The sequence below is a fragment of the Macaca fascicularis genome, chromosome 4 (genome assembly GCF_037993035.2).
Source record: "Macaca fascicularis isolate 582-1 chromosome 4, T2T-MFA8v1.1".
NCBI classification, from domain to species: Eukaryota; Metazoa; Chordata; class Mammalia; order Primates; family Cercopithecidae; genus Macaca; species Macaca fascicularis.
In genome coordinates this window covers 119,240,191-119,254,837 of record NC_088378.1, presented here as the reverse complement: position 1 = coordinate 119,254,837, position 14,647 = coordinate 119,240,191, and the positions used below count along the sequence as shown (strand labels likewise).

The window sequence follows — 14,647 nt, the reverse complement described above, 5'->3', positions numbered from 1 at the left end:
TTTTTATTAAATTCAATTAAACAAGAGGTAAATAACTTCTATGGGAACCATTTCACGTGCTAAGTATTATGGAGGACAAAATGTAACTCCCATTCCTAGAATCCTATCTTTCAGTCATTTCTAGTATCATTAAGAAGACAAGGCATATAAAATACATAAAGCTGTTAAGTAATAACATGAGTAGACCAGATTATCTGATTATGTAATTAGTTAAATCATGCAGACAGAGGTCAGAAGGAGAAAGGTGTGGGCCTGAAAAACTAAAGAAGTCTTTGTCAAAGTGCTGGGATTGGACCCAGATTTAGAATGGCAGAGAACAAAGGGCACACTGGAAAGAAGAACAAGAACAAAGGTTGGGAATTAGGAACAAGTATGGCATGTTTGGGGGCGTCCAAGAGATGGTGGCTAGGCAGAGTTTGTGTTAGACAGTAATAGGAAATTGTGGGAGTAACTTTCAAAAGTCCTCTCAACCAGGGCCTCCTGTTAAGTAGCTAAGATGAATCAAAATCATATATTTATAATGGATGGAGTTAAAATATCAGAAATTCTGGAAGTTATTTCTTTGTCAAGGACAATTGCAGATTACCAATAGGTGGCAGGTAATGTCAAAATGGGACATTTTTTGGCTTACCAAAAGCTTTCTACTCAGCTCTTGAACTCAAGGAACCAGGTTCTGAAAGTCTAAATATGTCAGTTATCCTTCAGAGTGGCTTTCATAGTTTGATCTTGCCCTTGCCTGTTAGGTGACTCTTGAACACCCCTTGGACCTTTAGTGTTCCAGAAAGTTGAATGTTTTTCCTCACTTTCTGTGCGTCTTTATTGGCTCACTCAGTCATTCAAATAATATTAATCGAACATCCATATAGATGAAGGAAACACCATGCTAGGCAATGGAGATCTGAAACTACTATAAGCCCCATATCTCAAAGACTTTACAATCTGATGAGATCAACATACAGATCAATGAAATAGAACACATTGTCCAGAAATAGATGCACACATATGAGGTCATTTGATTTTTGACAAAGGTAAAAAAGCAAGTAGGTGGAGAAATGATTGTCTTTTTAACAAAATGTGCTAGAACAATTCAATAGCCATATGCAAAAGTAAATAAATGAATAAACTTCAACCCTTACCTCACCATACATAAAAGTTAACCCCAAATGGATCATAGACCTGGGCGACAGAATGAGACCCTGTCTCAGAACAGGGGGAAAAAAAAGCAAATGTAATCAAAACAAAAATTGACAATTGGGACCTAATTAAACTAAAGAGCTTCTGCATAGCAAAAGAAGCTATCAACAGAGGAAACAGACAGCCTACGGAATGGGAAAAATACTTGAAACAGTGCATTTGACAAATGTCTAATATCCAGAATCTATAAGGAACTTAACAAGAAAAAAAAATAATAACCCCATTGAAAAGTAGGCAAAGGACATGAACAGACACTTCTCAAAAGAAAACATACAAATGGACAGCAAACATTTTTAAAATGCCCAACATCATTAATCATCATGGGATGCAATCATACCAGTCAGAATGGCTATTATTAATAAGTCAAAAAATAACAGATGTTGGCAGGGTTGCAGAGAAAAGGGAATGCTTATACGTTGTTGATGGGAATGTAAACTAGTTCCGCCCCTGAGGAAAGCAGTTTGGAGATTTCTCCAAAAATAGAACTACACCAATCCCATTATTAGGTATATACCCAAAAGAAAATAAATTGTTCTATCCAAAAGATATTTGCACTATGGCCGGGCGTGGTGGCTCAAGCCTGTAATCCCAGCACGTTGGGAGGCTGAGACGGGTGGATCATGAGGTCAGGAGATCGAGACCATCCTGGCTAACATGGTGAAACCCCGTCTCTACTAAAAAAAAAATACAAAAAACTAGCCGGGCGAGGTAGCGGGCACCTGTAGTCCCAGCTACTCGGGAGGCTGAGGCAGGAGAATGGCGTAAACCCGGGAGGTGGAGCTTGCAGTGAGCTGAGATCCAGCCACTGCACTCCAGCCTGGGCAACAGAGTGAGACTCCATCTCAAAAAAAAAAAAAAAAAAAAAGATATTTGCACTCATGTTTATTGCAAGCACTATTCACAATAGCAAAGACATGGAATCAACGCAGGTGCCCATCACTGGTGGATTGGATAAAGAAAATGTGTTAATGGTACATATACACCATGGAATACTACATGGCCATAAAAAATAAAATCATGTTCTTTGCAGCAATGTAGATGCAGGTAGAGGCCATTATACTAAGTGAATTAACACAGAAACAGAACATTGGGTACACATGGACACAAAGATAGGAGCAATAGACACGGGGGACTCCAAAAGGAAGAAGTAAGGGAGAGGGGCAAGGGTTGAAGAACTACCTATCAGGTACTCTGTTCACTATTTGGGTGACAAGATCAATAGAAGCTCAAACTTCAGCATCATACAATATACCTGTGTAACCAACCTGCACATGTACCCCCTGAGTCTAAAATTTAAAAATAAATAAATAAATAAATAACAAAAGTTTTGCTTTCCAAAAGACACTGTTAGGAAAGTGAAAGGAGAAGCTAAAGATTGGGGAAAATATTTGTAAAACATATTTTACAAGGTACTTGTCATAGGATATATAAAGTGGCTCTTAAAACTTAGTAAAACAACCCAAATAAAAAAATAGGTAAAGGATTAGAATAGATACCTCACCAAAAGCATGCAGGTATGACAAGTTAGCACACAAAAAGACGTTTAGCATAGTTACTTATTAGAGAAATGAAAATTAAAACCATGTAAGATACTACTGTATACCTACTAGAAGGTCCAAAATTAAAAAGACTGACCATACCAAGTATTGACTACGATGTAAAGCAGCTGAAAATTTCATACACTGCTAGTGGAAGATAAACTGAAATAACCACTTTGAAAAATAGTTTGTTTTTTCAAATTGCACATATATCTACCACACAAACCAGCCATTCTTTTCTTGGGTATTTGCCAAGAGAAAGGAAAACATATGTCCACACAGAAACTTATGTGAATGTTTATGACAGCTTTTTTTGTAATAGCCAAAAGTTGGAAAGAATGCAAATGTCTATCAACAGTTAGTGAATAAACAATTATTGTATATCAGTACTTTGGAATACTACTGAAAACAATTATTGATGTATGAAACAACATGAATGAATCTCAAAGTAACTATGCTAAGAGAAAGAATTCAGACAAAAATACATGCCTTATAATTCCATTGTTGTAAAAGTATTGAAAACACAATATAAATAAGCAAAATAGATCAATGATTGCATGAGGATGGTGAGGAGAGTTAGATTATAAAAGGGCATGAGGAGATTTTTGGATGTGATAGGTATGTTTATTATTTTGATTGTAATGATGGTTTCATGGGTAAATACATATGTCAAGCAACATCAAAATTGTATACTCTAAAAATGTGCAGCTTATTGTAGTCAATTACACCTCAGTGAAGTAGTAAAAATATAAATTCATATCTAGATATGTCATAGTCAAATGTAAGAACACTAGATTCAAAAAGATCATGAAAGCAGCTCCAAAGAAAAAGGGAACCCATACAGGATGGCAGTTAGAATGACAACTGACTTCCATAGCAACAGTGATTACCAAAAGACAGTGAAATAATATCTTCAGAATGCTGAGAAAAAATGGAATTTAATGCCTAGAGAAACTGTCTTTCAGGAAGAAGGTGAAATACATTTCCAGGCAAACAGATGTTACTAACAACAGACCCTTACTGGGAAAATTCTAGAGTATACTTCAAATGGAAAGAAAACGATTGCAGAAGTAAGGTCTAAGATACAAGAAGTCATAAATAAAGAAAATAGCAAAGTGTGGATAAATCTAAATAATTATTAACTATACAAATTAAAAGAACAATATTGAATTTGTGAGAGTTAAAAATATCAAACTAGAACCAAAATGTATTACAGTAATAGCATAGGAAAGGGTGATAGGATTAAATATATAACAAGTTTTGAAAAATGTTGTTTTTTTAACTTTTATTTGAAGTTCAGGGATACATGTGCAGGTTTGTTTTATAGGTGAGCTTGTGTCGTGGGGGTTTGTTGTACAGATTATTTTGTCTCCCAGGTGTTAAGCCTAGTACCCATCAATTATTTTTCCTGATCTTCTCCCTCCTCCCACGCTTCACCCTCCAATAGACCCCAGTGTATATTGTTCCCTCCCTTGTGTCCATGTGCTCTCATCATTTAGCTTTCACTTATGAGTGAGAACATATGGTACTTGATTTTCTGTTCCTGCATTAGTTTGCTAAAGATAATGGCCTTCAGCTGCATCCATGTTCCTGCACAGGACATGATCTCATTCTTTTTTATGGCTGCATAGCATTCCATGGTGTATATATACCACATTGTCTTTATCCAATCTGTCACTGATGGGCATTTAGGTTGATTCTATGTCTTTGCTATGTGAATAGTGCTGCAGTGAACATACACTTGCATTTCTTTATGATAGAATGATTTATCTTCCTTTGGGGATATACCCAGTAATGCGATTGCTGGGTCGAATGGGTAGTTCTGTTTTTAGGTCTTTGAGGAATCACCACACTGCTTTCCATGGTGGTTGAACTCATTTACACTCCCACCAACAATATATAAAAGCGTTTTAAAAAACATACTTAAGGTATAGGCACGTATCTTTAAAAAGATAGACAAATAAGTATCAAAAGAAACGGATGAAGTATAAAAACTGATGAAGCTATATTAGTATAATACAAATAGACATTTGGGCAAAAAGCTTTGATTGACATGAAGAGGATCATTACCTATTGCAAGAATATTTTATTTACTAGGAAAATATAATGATTCTAAACTTAAATGCAGTTAATAACATGGATTCAAAATATAGGAAAAATTCATAGCACCATTATTCAATGAGACTGGAAAAATACACCACAATAGTTTGAGCCATTAAAACATTTCTTTCAATAGTTATTAGATGAAAAAGACAAACCAATAAACATATATAAGACTTGAATAACATAATTATTATTCATTTAATAAATATGTATATACTTACCCAACACCTAGAAGATTATCATTCTTTTCAAACACAAATATCTGTAAAAATCAGTCTTAAGAATTTTTAAGGCTAGCTATTGTATACCATACTTTCTGATTTCAACAAAATTAAGTTAGAAGTCAGTTTTGGAAATATAACGTGAAAAAAACCATGTATTTGGAAATTGAAAAGCATATTTTCAAATAACCCATGAGTTAAAAAAAATATTGTCAGAAAATACCTAGAACTGAATGGTAGCAAAGACTCTTAAAACTCTAAAAAAAGAGGTACTTGGAGGAAAATATATAGCTTTAAATGCTTACTAAGAAAGAAGAAAGATGGCAATAAGTTAGGCATATTTCTTAAAAAGTTAGAAATCTAAAGAATTTAAAAATTAAAATATTAAGAAATTAAAAGGAAGGATATCATAAAATAAGAGTCTGAAAATAATGAAATTGAAAACAAAGGTAACAGAGAAGATTTGTCAAGTCAAAAGTCGTTTCCTTGAAAGGACTAATAAAATGACAAACTATAGACAAGATTTATGAAGGGATAAACAAAAGAAGACACATATACACAATATTAAAAATAAAAGAAGAGGCCAGGCACAGTGGCTCACACCTGTAATCCCAGCACTTTGGGAGGCCAAGGCAGGCGGATCACTTGAGGTCAGGAGTTGAGACCAGCCTGGCTAATATGGTGAAACTCCATTTCTACTAAAAATGCAAAAATTAGCCCAGCATGGTGGCACGCACCTGTAGTCCTAGCTACTTGGGAGGCTGAGGCAGGAGAATCGTTTGAACCTGGAAGGCAGAGGTTACAGTGAGCCAAGATTGTGCCACTGCACTCCAGGCTGGGCAACAGAGCAAGACTCTGTCTCAAAAAAAAAAAAAAAAAAAAAAGCATTCTTTAAAATGCCATAGCTATTAAACATAAAAGAATAATACAACTTTATGCCAATAAATTTAAAAACCTAGGTAAAATGAGCAGTTTTTTGTTTGTTTTTGTTTTTGAGACAGAGGCTCGATCTGTCGGACAGGCTGGAGTGCAGTGGCGTGATCTCAGCTTACTGCAAGCTCCGCCTCCTGGGTTCATGCCATTCTCCTGCCTCAGCCTCCCGAGTAGCTGGAACTACAGGCGCCCGCCACCACACCCAGCTAATTTATTATTTTCTTTTGTATTTTTAGTAGAGACGGTGTTTCACTGTGTTATCCAGGATGGTTTTGATCTCTTGACCTCGTGATCCGCCCACCTCAGCCTCCCAAAGTGCTGGGATTACAGGCATGAGCCACCGCGCCCAGCCAAAATGAGCAGTTTTTAAAAAGTATAACTTTTTTATGAAGAAATAGAAAACCAAATATCTTCAACATTAAAGAAGTAGATTTAGTTTACACATTTCCCACAAAAAAAGCCAGCAGATCCAGATAATTTTACAGAAGATTTTTGACAAATATTTAAAGAACAGATAATTCTAAGCTTAACACAAATGCTTTTAGAGAGAAGGAGAACTTCTTAATTCTTTCATTTAAAACGGCCAGTGAAACCAAAGTCACCATGAGAAAGAAAAACTATAGGCATTCTCACTTAAGAAGATATATGCAAAAATCCTAAACAACATATCAGTAAACCAGATCCAGCATTATATGAAAAAATAATTTGTTGAGCAAACAAAGGCAGATGACTGGACAGCACACACACATATACCAGATCTGCTGGAATATTGTATACTAAGGGAAGTTCATATAGTCAGAAGCTGTGTCACCCATTGCCCATCACTTCCTGGGGAAGCTCAAAGGGAGGTAGTACGGTTGGGAGCAGACATAGGGAGAAGGATCCCTTGGACTGTAGAGCTTTTATTAATAAGATGCATTATTAGGGAAATAGCAGGCCCTCCTTTGCCATGATCAAGGGGGGGAGTTCAAATTTTATGCCTGTTATAGTAGAAAGTTAGCCTTATTCCTGTTTTTCAATCTTAGTAATTACCAGTTAGGAGAACATCAGCGTACTTTTCATCCCCGTTGTGATCAGGGTTCTGTGCCAAAGCTTTGTGGTTACAACTATAGGACGTGGCACTCTACTAGAACTGATTGACTCTTAAGATTTTCTTGGATGCCAAGCTGCAGGTAATCAATCTTTTTTTTTTTTTTTTTTGGAGACGGAGTGTCACTCTGTCGCCAGACTGGAGGACAATCTTGGCTCACTGCAACCTCTGCCTCCCGGGTTCAAGCGATTCTCCTGCCTCAGCCTCCCAAGTAGCTGGGACTACAGGTGCCCGCCACCATGCCCGGCTAATTTTTTATATCTTTAGTAGAGACGGGGTTTCACCATGTTGGCCAGGATGGTCTCAATCTCTTGACCTCGTGATCCACCCACCTCGGCCTCCCAAAGTGCTGGGATTACAGGCGTGAGCCACCGTGCTCGGCCCAGGGAATCAATGTTAAACAAGTTAATTCTTAGTTCTCATGAAACAGTAAGACAAGACTGGAATTATTTCACAAATGCAAGATTGATTCTACATTTGGAAATTATTTATTACCACATGAATGGATTATTGTCATCATCTCATTGACTGTCCCTGCCTCCTATCTCCAGGACTAGCTTACAGTGTCCTAATAGCAGTGATTACAACTGAAATGAAACCATTATTTATATAATTTTTTAGTATCTGTCTCCCTAAACAGAATATTTTCTCCATGAAGTCAGGAATTGTATCTACAGTGTTAATTATTATAATCCCAGTATTTAGCAGTGCACCTAGTACATGATGGTCACCAGTAATTGTTGGATGAATGGATAAACGGGTGGGAAGTTGAGGTAAATGACTTCGATCTTTCCTAGACCTAAGACTTTATCTTTATAGAAGGACATTTGTTCTTTCCTCCTGTAGTGATTTCTTCTAAGCATTAATTTGCTAAAATTAGTGATTTGTAGTGATAGTTTGAGCTGAATATGGGAGAGAGACTTTACAAAAACTTTATTATGTATGTGTCCTATCAACAGATGGAAATACACAGCCATGTGTTCTAGTGGGCATGTAGGGGAGACCCTGACTCTTGACCAGGGCAAAAGACTGCACTCCCTCAGGTTCTCAAGTCTTTCTTGACCCACTCATTCCTTCTTCTTTTCTCTCTAACACCATCTTATATTAGAGAACTTCCCTCAGTGTGTGCTGGAAATCTCTGACCAAGAAGTGTTGGAATGGTATACTGCTAAAGACTTCATTGTTGGGAAGTCACTCACTGTCCTTGGAAGAACTTTCTTCATTTATGATTGTGATCCATTTACTCGACGGTATTACAAAGAGAAGTTTGGAATCACTGATTTACCACGTATTGATGTGAACAAGCAGGAACCACCTCCAGTAAAACAGGTAATCAGATAGTACTTCTTAGGGTGGTGAGAAAACTAATTTTTTGAGGTAGAAATTTAAGAAAAAGAAAAAAGACTTCTATGCAAATATTCGATAAATAATGGACAAAGTATATGTAATACAGTAGTTTACAAAAGAAGAAATACAAATGGCACAAAAATTATGAAAAGATCCTTAATGTAACTGATAATCAATGAAATAGAATGAAAATAATGATGTTTTTGGATCTGTTCAATTTTTTTTTTTTTTTTTTTTTTTTTTTTTTTTTTTTTTGAGACGGAGTCTCACGCTGTTGCCCAGGCTGGAGTGCAGTGGCGCGATCTTTGGCTCACTGCAAGCTCCGCCTCCTGGGTTTACGCCATTCTCCTGCCTCAGCCTCCTGAGTAGCTGGGACTACAGGCGCCTGCCACCGCGCCCGGCTAATTTTTTGTATTTTTAGTAGAGACGGGGTTTCACTGTGGTCTCGATCTCCTGACCTTGTGATCCGCCCGCCTCGGCCTCCCAAAGTGCTGGGATTACAGGCTTGAGCCACCGCGCCCGGCCGGATCTGTTCAATTTTAAAAGATTCACGATATTCAGTGTTTACCCTATATGAAGAAATGGGAATTTTCATATACTATTTGTGGGAAAGCCAGTCAGAGTAAACTTTCTGAAGGGCAATTTGTTGTCTATTTTATTTTTATAAATAAATAACATATATATTTTCTGGCCGGGCACAGTGGCTCACGACTGTAATCCAGCACTTTGGGAGGCCAGGGCAGGCGGATTACTTGAAGTCAGGAGTTAGAGACCAGCCTAGCTAACATGGTGAAACCTTGTCTCTACTAAAAATACAAAAATTAGCCAGGTGTGGTGGTACGCACCTGTAATCCCAGCTACTGGGGAGGCTGAGGCATGAGGATTGCTTGAACCTGGGAGATGGAGGTTGCAGTGAGCTGAGATCACGTCATTGCACTCCAGCCTGGGCAACAGAATGAGTGAGAGTCTGTCTCAAAAAATACATAGCTATATCTGTTTCGATATATATATTATAAATCATTATAGTTTATAATATATATGATATTGGATATATATGATGATAGGACACATACATAATATGGTTTATATTATGATATATAGATATAGATGTGTCTCATATCTTTTACCTAGAAATATACTTTGGGAACTCTAAAAACATGTGGAAGAATGTGTATTGTAGCATTATTTATTAAGAAAAGTGTGAGGAGTTGACAAAATAAATGATATCCATTCATGAAATGGATGTATGAAAATACATCTATTCATACAATTAAAAGATAATTAAAATACACCCATTCATAAATTAAAAGACTACTGTGTGTGTAAAATATCACTGGGCCCTTTCTCCTCAAAAGAAAGGCATGAATAAAATGATGAAATGATTGAGTGCTTCCAGCCAGGGCCCTGCCTTCCCCTCCAACAGCTGCTTCTCTTGCTTGCACTTGGCCTCCAGTCGTACTGAGTTCTGTGGTTCTGCCAGTACAGCATCTTGTTTTACTCCCAGGAACTTTTGCTTATGCTCTTCCTCCTTGAACCACTTTTCTGTTGTTCTTACATGCAGCTCTTTTTTATCCTCCAATACCCAATGTAGGCTTCCTCTCCAAGAAGTCTTTTCTAAAGCTCCAGGTAGGGCTAAAAGCCTTTTGTCTCTATTCCTGGGGTATTCTCTGCCTCCTTCCACTAGCACTTCTCTATTATATTAAATTATCTGCTAGTGAATCTTTTGTACTAGATTGTAACTCCCTTGAGGTCGGAGACTATGTCCTACTCATCTTTCTCTCCTAGTACCTAATACAGTGCCTAAAAAATAGGAGGTATATGTTTCTTGAACTGGACTGAAGAAAATTGGCTATGAAGGTGTTCTGCAAAAAAGAAGTGGTGTCTTAGGCAAAACTTTTAGAAACAATGTTTTATAGAAACGATTACAAAGAAGGATTTGGATTTTGGTATGCTGTGAGTTCCCAGAGGCAATACAATTTCTGGAAGGAAGTGTGGGTGATAATACCTCTTGCTGTCAGTTTTTTCTCTGGTAGATTTCTTTATCAATGATGTGTTAATTGATTAAGAATGATGATAAACCCTCTCCTTGTGTATATGGATTGTGAAAAGAAAAATAATTATGATAAACCCTCTGCCCCCAAGTTTTTTGGCAGCGGTTGATGCAGTATACAGGGGAAAATAGCATGGGATCAGATTTAGATTTTGATCAAGGGAACTATTTTACCTCTTCAGTTTATAGATAAGGATGGTTGTCTAACCAGGAGGTAGAGTAGTGAGAGATTGCAACATAGTGATGCCCTTTGCTTAGTGAAAGGACTTCGACCTTTTTTTTTTTTTTTTTTTTTTTTTTTTAAAAGACTGGGTCTTGCTTTATCTCCCAGGCAGGAGTGAGTGGTGCAATCTTGGCTCACTGCAACCTCCACCTCCCAGGTTCAAGCTATTCTCATGCCTTAGCCTCCCCAGTAGCTGGGACTACAGGTCGTGCTACCACACCCAGCTAATTGTTGTATTTTTAGTAGAGACAGGGTTTCACCATGTTGGCCAGGCTGGTCTGGAACTCCCTACTTCAGGTGATACACCCGCTTTGGCCTCCCAAAGTGCCAGGATTACAGGCATGCGTCACTGCACTGGCCTGATCTATTTTTGAGCCAATGAAAGCTTTTGAGTCTTAGAATACCTCTGTTCCCCACCTTTATTACTATCATCTTTTTTTTTCTCCTAACCTATCTTGAAGTAAAGAGAAGAGAGGGAAGCCCTGTATAAAGAGCAGAGGGAACTGAAGATCTACTGTAGATTTTAGTTGGTTACTTTGCTGTATCCCAGCCCCTATGTATAATAAAACTAATTTTATATAATAAAACATCTATACATTTGGCACATTAATTACAGTATTTGGTCAGTTTCTTTCCCGTACTTTCTCTATAATAAATAGCTCTATAGTAAACAAATTCCATCTGTCCATGAAATTTGTTGGAGATAAATAGAATGCCAGTTACTAATCAGCAAACACTTTTTAGTCATTACACCTCAGTCGTTTTAACCCTAAATAACATAAATGGAAACCAGGCATAGGAATTTGTAGCAGAGTCCAGAGGGATAAAGCTAGAGCCAAGCCAGTGGAGGGATAGAAGTAGGTATGAAATGGATATATTCAATTCGAGAGGCATGGCACTTGTAAGTCAAGCTTCTCTGCTAGATCAGGAATTAGTAAACATAAATGCAATAGCCAGATGTGTTTTCTCTCAGGCTGGCTCCATCTGGAGGCATACTGGTAGGGAAAAGAAAGAAATCAGAATTAGGAAAGCTAATCTGCTGTGGAGACGGCCCCTGAAAGCAGTATCTGAAGGTTGTGGTACTCTTGGGTTCTATGTATACTACTAGCTCAGTTGAAGATGTCCAGACAGAAACTGTGGTAAGTGGATCGTATGAGCGGGAGTATCTAGGAGTGATGATATCCATAGTCAGATGAGTGTTCATCTAGTTTACAACAGGACCCACCCAAGCAGTAGCTTGAAGTATGAGAAGCAAGATGCCAGGATACCATGCATACGGACTGATATTTAGGGAAGGTCTTTATTCCAGGCAGGGAAAGTGAGGTATATTCAGGAAAAACAGGTAGTCTGTTAAAATACAATAGGAATTTGAGAAGAAGGCCCAGAGGCTTTATAGCTACCTTCTTATTGCAAAATCCTCAACCCTCAGTGACCTCCCTACTGGCACCCGCAGCCCGGATGCTCTCATTGTGTGTTGTTGGTATAAGTGCAAAGCAAGTTCAGATACCACCACTTTGCAGTTTGTGCCTAGCCTCCAGAGAAAACTCAACTGCTTAGCACGTAGGCCATCAGCTCAGGGTTCCTCTGCCCATAGTAACCTGTAAATTCACTGAGTAGTGGTTTTGCAATTGAAGCAAATTAGGTCATTTTCCATCTGCTAAATCTACTAGTCATATTCTAGCCATGACTACCACATTAACTACAGTCCCAACAAGTGATTTTGGGGTCAGTGTTCCAAGTAGTACGCCGTGGACAAATTTAATAGTCCTTTGTGGTTGAAGAAATACTCTGTTATGGATGGTACTAGGGACTATATGGACTTACTTATTAAAGTGCCTGAAAATAATATATAAAAAGATTTTGTGGAGGTATATACAAGAGAAAATGTGTGCTACAAGCTGAATTTCCTGAGAAAGAATAGCAAAGAGGAGTCAGGAATAAATAACCCTGCTGATGTTTGCCTATCATTAGATGAGGAGGAGGAAGACTTAGTCTTTGACCTAAAGTTCTTAGGGAAATAAATCTTAGCATCCTACAGTGATGCTTCAGGCTCTTCATGGAGCCTAAATGAAACATACAAGCTCAACCTATATCTTCACGCAAACTCATTAAATAACCTTTGTATCTGAAAAATAATTTCCTAAATTGAACTTTTTCATGAAGAAAGGGGGTCCTGTGTGGAAAAGGGATCTGAGTTCTCAGAAAACTATAGCTGTCATCCTGTTCTGTGAGGCAGAAATTAAGAAATAAAAAGATTAGAAATATGGATGTAAGTAGGAGAAAAAGTAGCTTGAATCAAGTTCTTACCACCGTTCCCCTATCACACATACACTCACTCACTCTCTGTCTCTCTCACCCTCTCCCCCTCCCTCCCTCCCTTACTTCCTCCCTTCCCCCCATCCCTCTCTCTCTCTCTTACTTTGGGTGAACTGAGGAAACAGTTTCCAGGTCTGCTAGGGTGAGGTCCACATCCTAGAGCAAAGAAGTCATAGACAGAACCATGCTAGGATGACTACAGGGTCATTTGCATTGGGACTGGGGTGGGACTAGGTCCTGCTTTTGTAGTAAGGGGTCAGTTTACATCAGCAATAGTTTCTCTCTAGCCCTGAGAGTTACTTTAGAGCCTCATCACTTACTTCTGTGATCACTGAACATGATGCAAAATCCACAAAGAGGAAGGGGATAAGTTGTTTTTTCTGACTGTATTTGTTTATATAGAAAATATATTTGAATAAGTATTTTCTAGAGTTTTTTCATTAAACTTATAGTTACCTTTAATGTAATTTTAACACAAGTAGCATTTGCCTTACGTCTTGCTTCCTATATATCTCCAGGAGTTGCCTCCTTATAATGGTTTTGGGCTAGTGGAAGATTCTGCTCAGAATTGCTTTGCTCTCATTCCAAAAGCTCCAAAAAAAGATGTTATTAAAATGCTGGTGAATGATAACAAGGTGCTTCGTTATTTGGCTGCACTGGTGAGGCTAATTTTTATATACTAAAGATTCTCTTCTATCTCAGTACTGTGTATGATTATTTTGTCTGTAAGCTATAGATTAACAGCTGTCAGAGTTATGTGTTGACTCAACCAACCATTGTATCTAGTACCCAGCCTTCAGGGAGGTTGGATAGTATTAAGTATGGTGCCCCTGAGCTAAGACCTAGATCAAGTCCTATCTCTCCCAATAATCTTTCTTAGATCATTAATCTCTCACTCTTAACACCTCAAATGTTAACAGACCTTTTGCCTCTTTTATTAAGTAACTATGAAATTGCTTAATATTCAAACCATGTGTGTATCTATGTGGCTTTTTAGTATACTGTGATTTCCTTGAGGTTAGGGACCATGTCTTAGTAAGTTCTGCATTTACCTGTGATATCTTGCCTGATATCTTGAGAGGTTATGTGACTAATAGTTAAGAGCATGCAGTTGGAAATAGACATACACTCAAGTTCTGCATATCTCATTAATTAGCTGAATTGTATGAGATAAATTATTGATAGAAATTCAAAGTATAAAGTCTTTAAAATGGAAAAAAAAATGTAGACTAGGAACCTAACCATTTTATTAGAAATATGGACATAAATAGCAGAAGTTGAAATAAGTTATATCTGGGAATAGGAATTAGGAGCTGGGGGTAGGAGGTGTCAGGTGACTTTTCAAACTACATACATGTATTTGAAAAGATACAAACTAAGGTAAAGACAACTGAATAATAGATTTTAGAAAATGATTGTACAAAGCTTTAAATAAAAAGGGAGTCCTGGCTAAAAACAAAAATTTTTAAGAAAACAACAAAACAGCAAAATGTAGGCCAACTAGAGCACTCTCCATAAGAATTCTGACCAACAAAGGTTTTGTAGTACTAGATTCTTTCAGTTACTGTTAAAATTCAAGCGCCTTGTCGAATTATGATATGGTAACTGTAACTCCTTAAGGGCAGGAATCAT

The 14,647-nt window shown here is 37.6% G+C and overlaps 1 protein-coding gene across 10 annotated transcripts in view; it reads left to right on the top strand.

Annotated features, from left to right (window-relative positions):
• Positions 1-14,647, top strand: part of EFHC1 (EF-hand domain containing 1) — a 73,174-nt gene that overhangs the window by 37,475 nt on the left and 21,052 nt on the right. For 8 of the 10 annotated variants that reach the window (XM_045391024.3, XM_074037827.1, XM_074037831.1 and 5 more), the window contains 2 exons: positions 8,188-8,408; positions 13,534-13,674. In XM_045391024.3, coding sequence (XP_045246959.1) covers positions 8,188-8,408; positions 13,534-13,674 — 362 coding nt within the window. The remainder of the gene's footprint in view (positions 1-8,187; positions 8,409-13,533; positions 13,675-14,647) is intronic. The other 2 variants (XM_074037833.1, XM_005552752.5) reach the window with 1 other exon arrangement.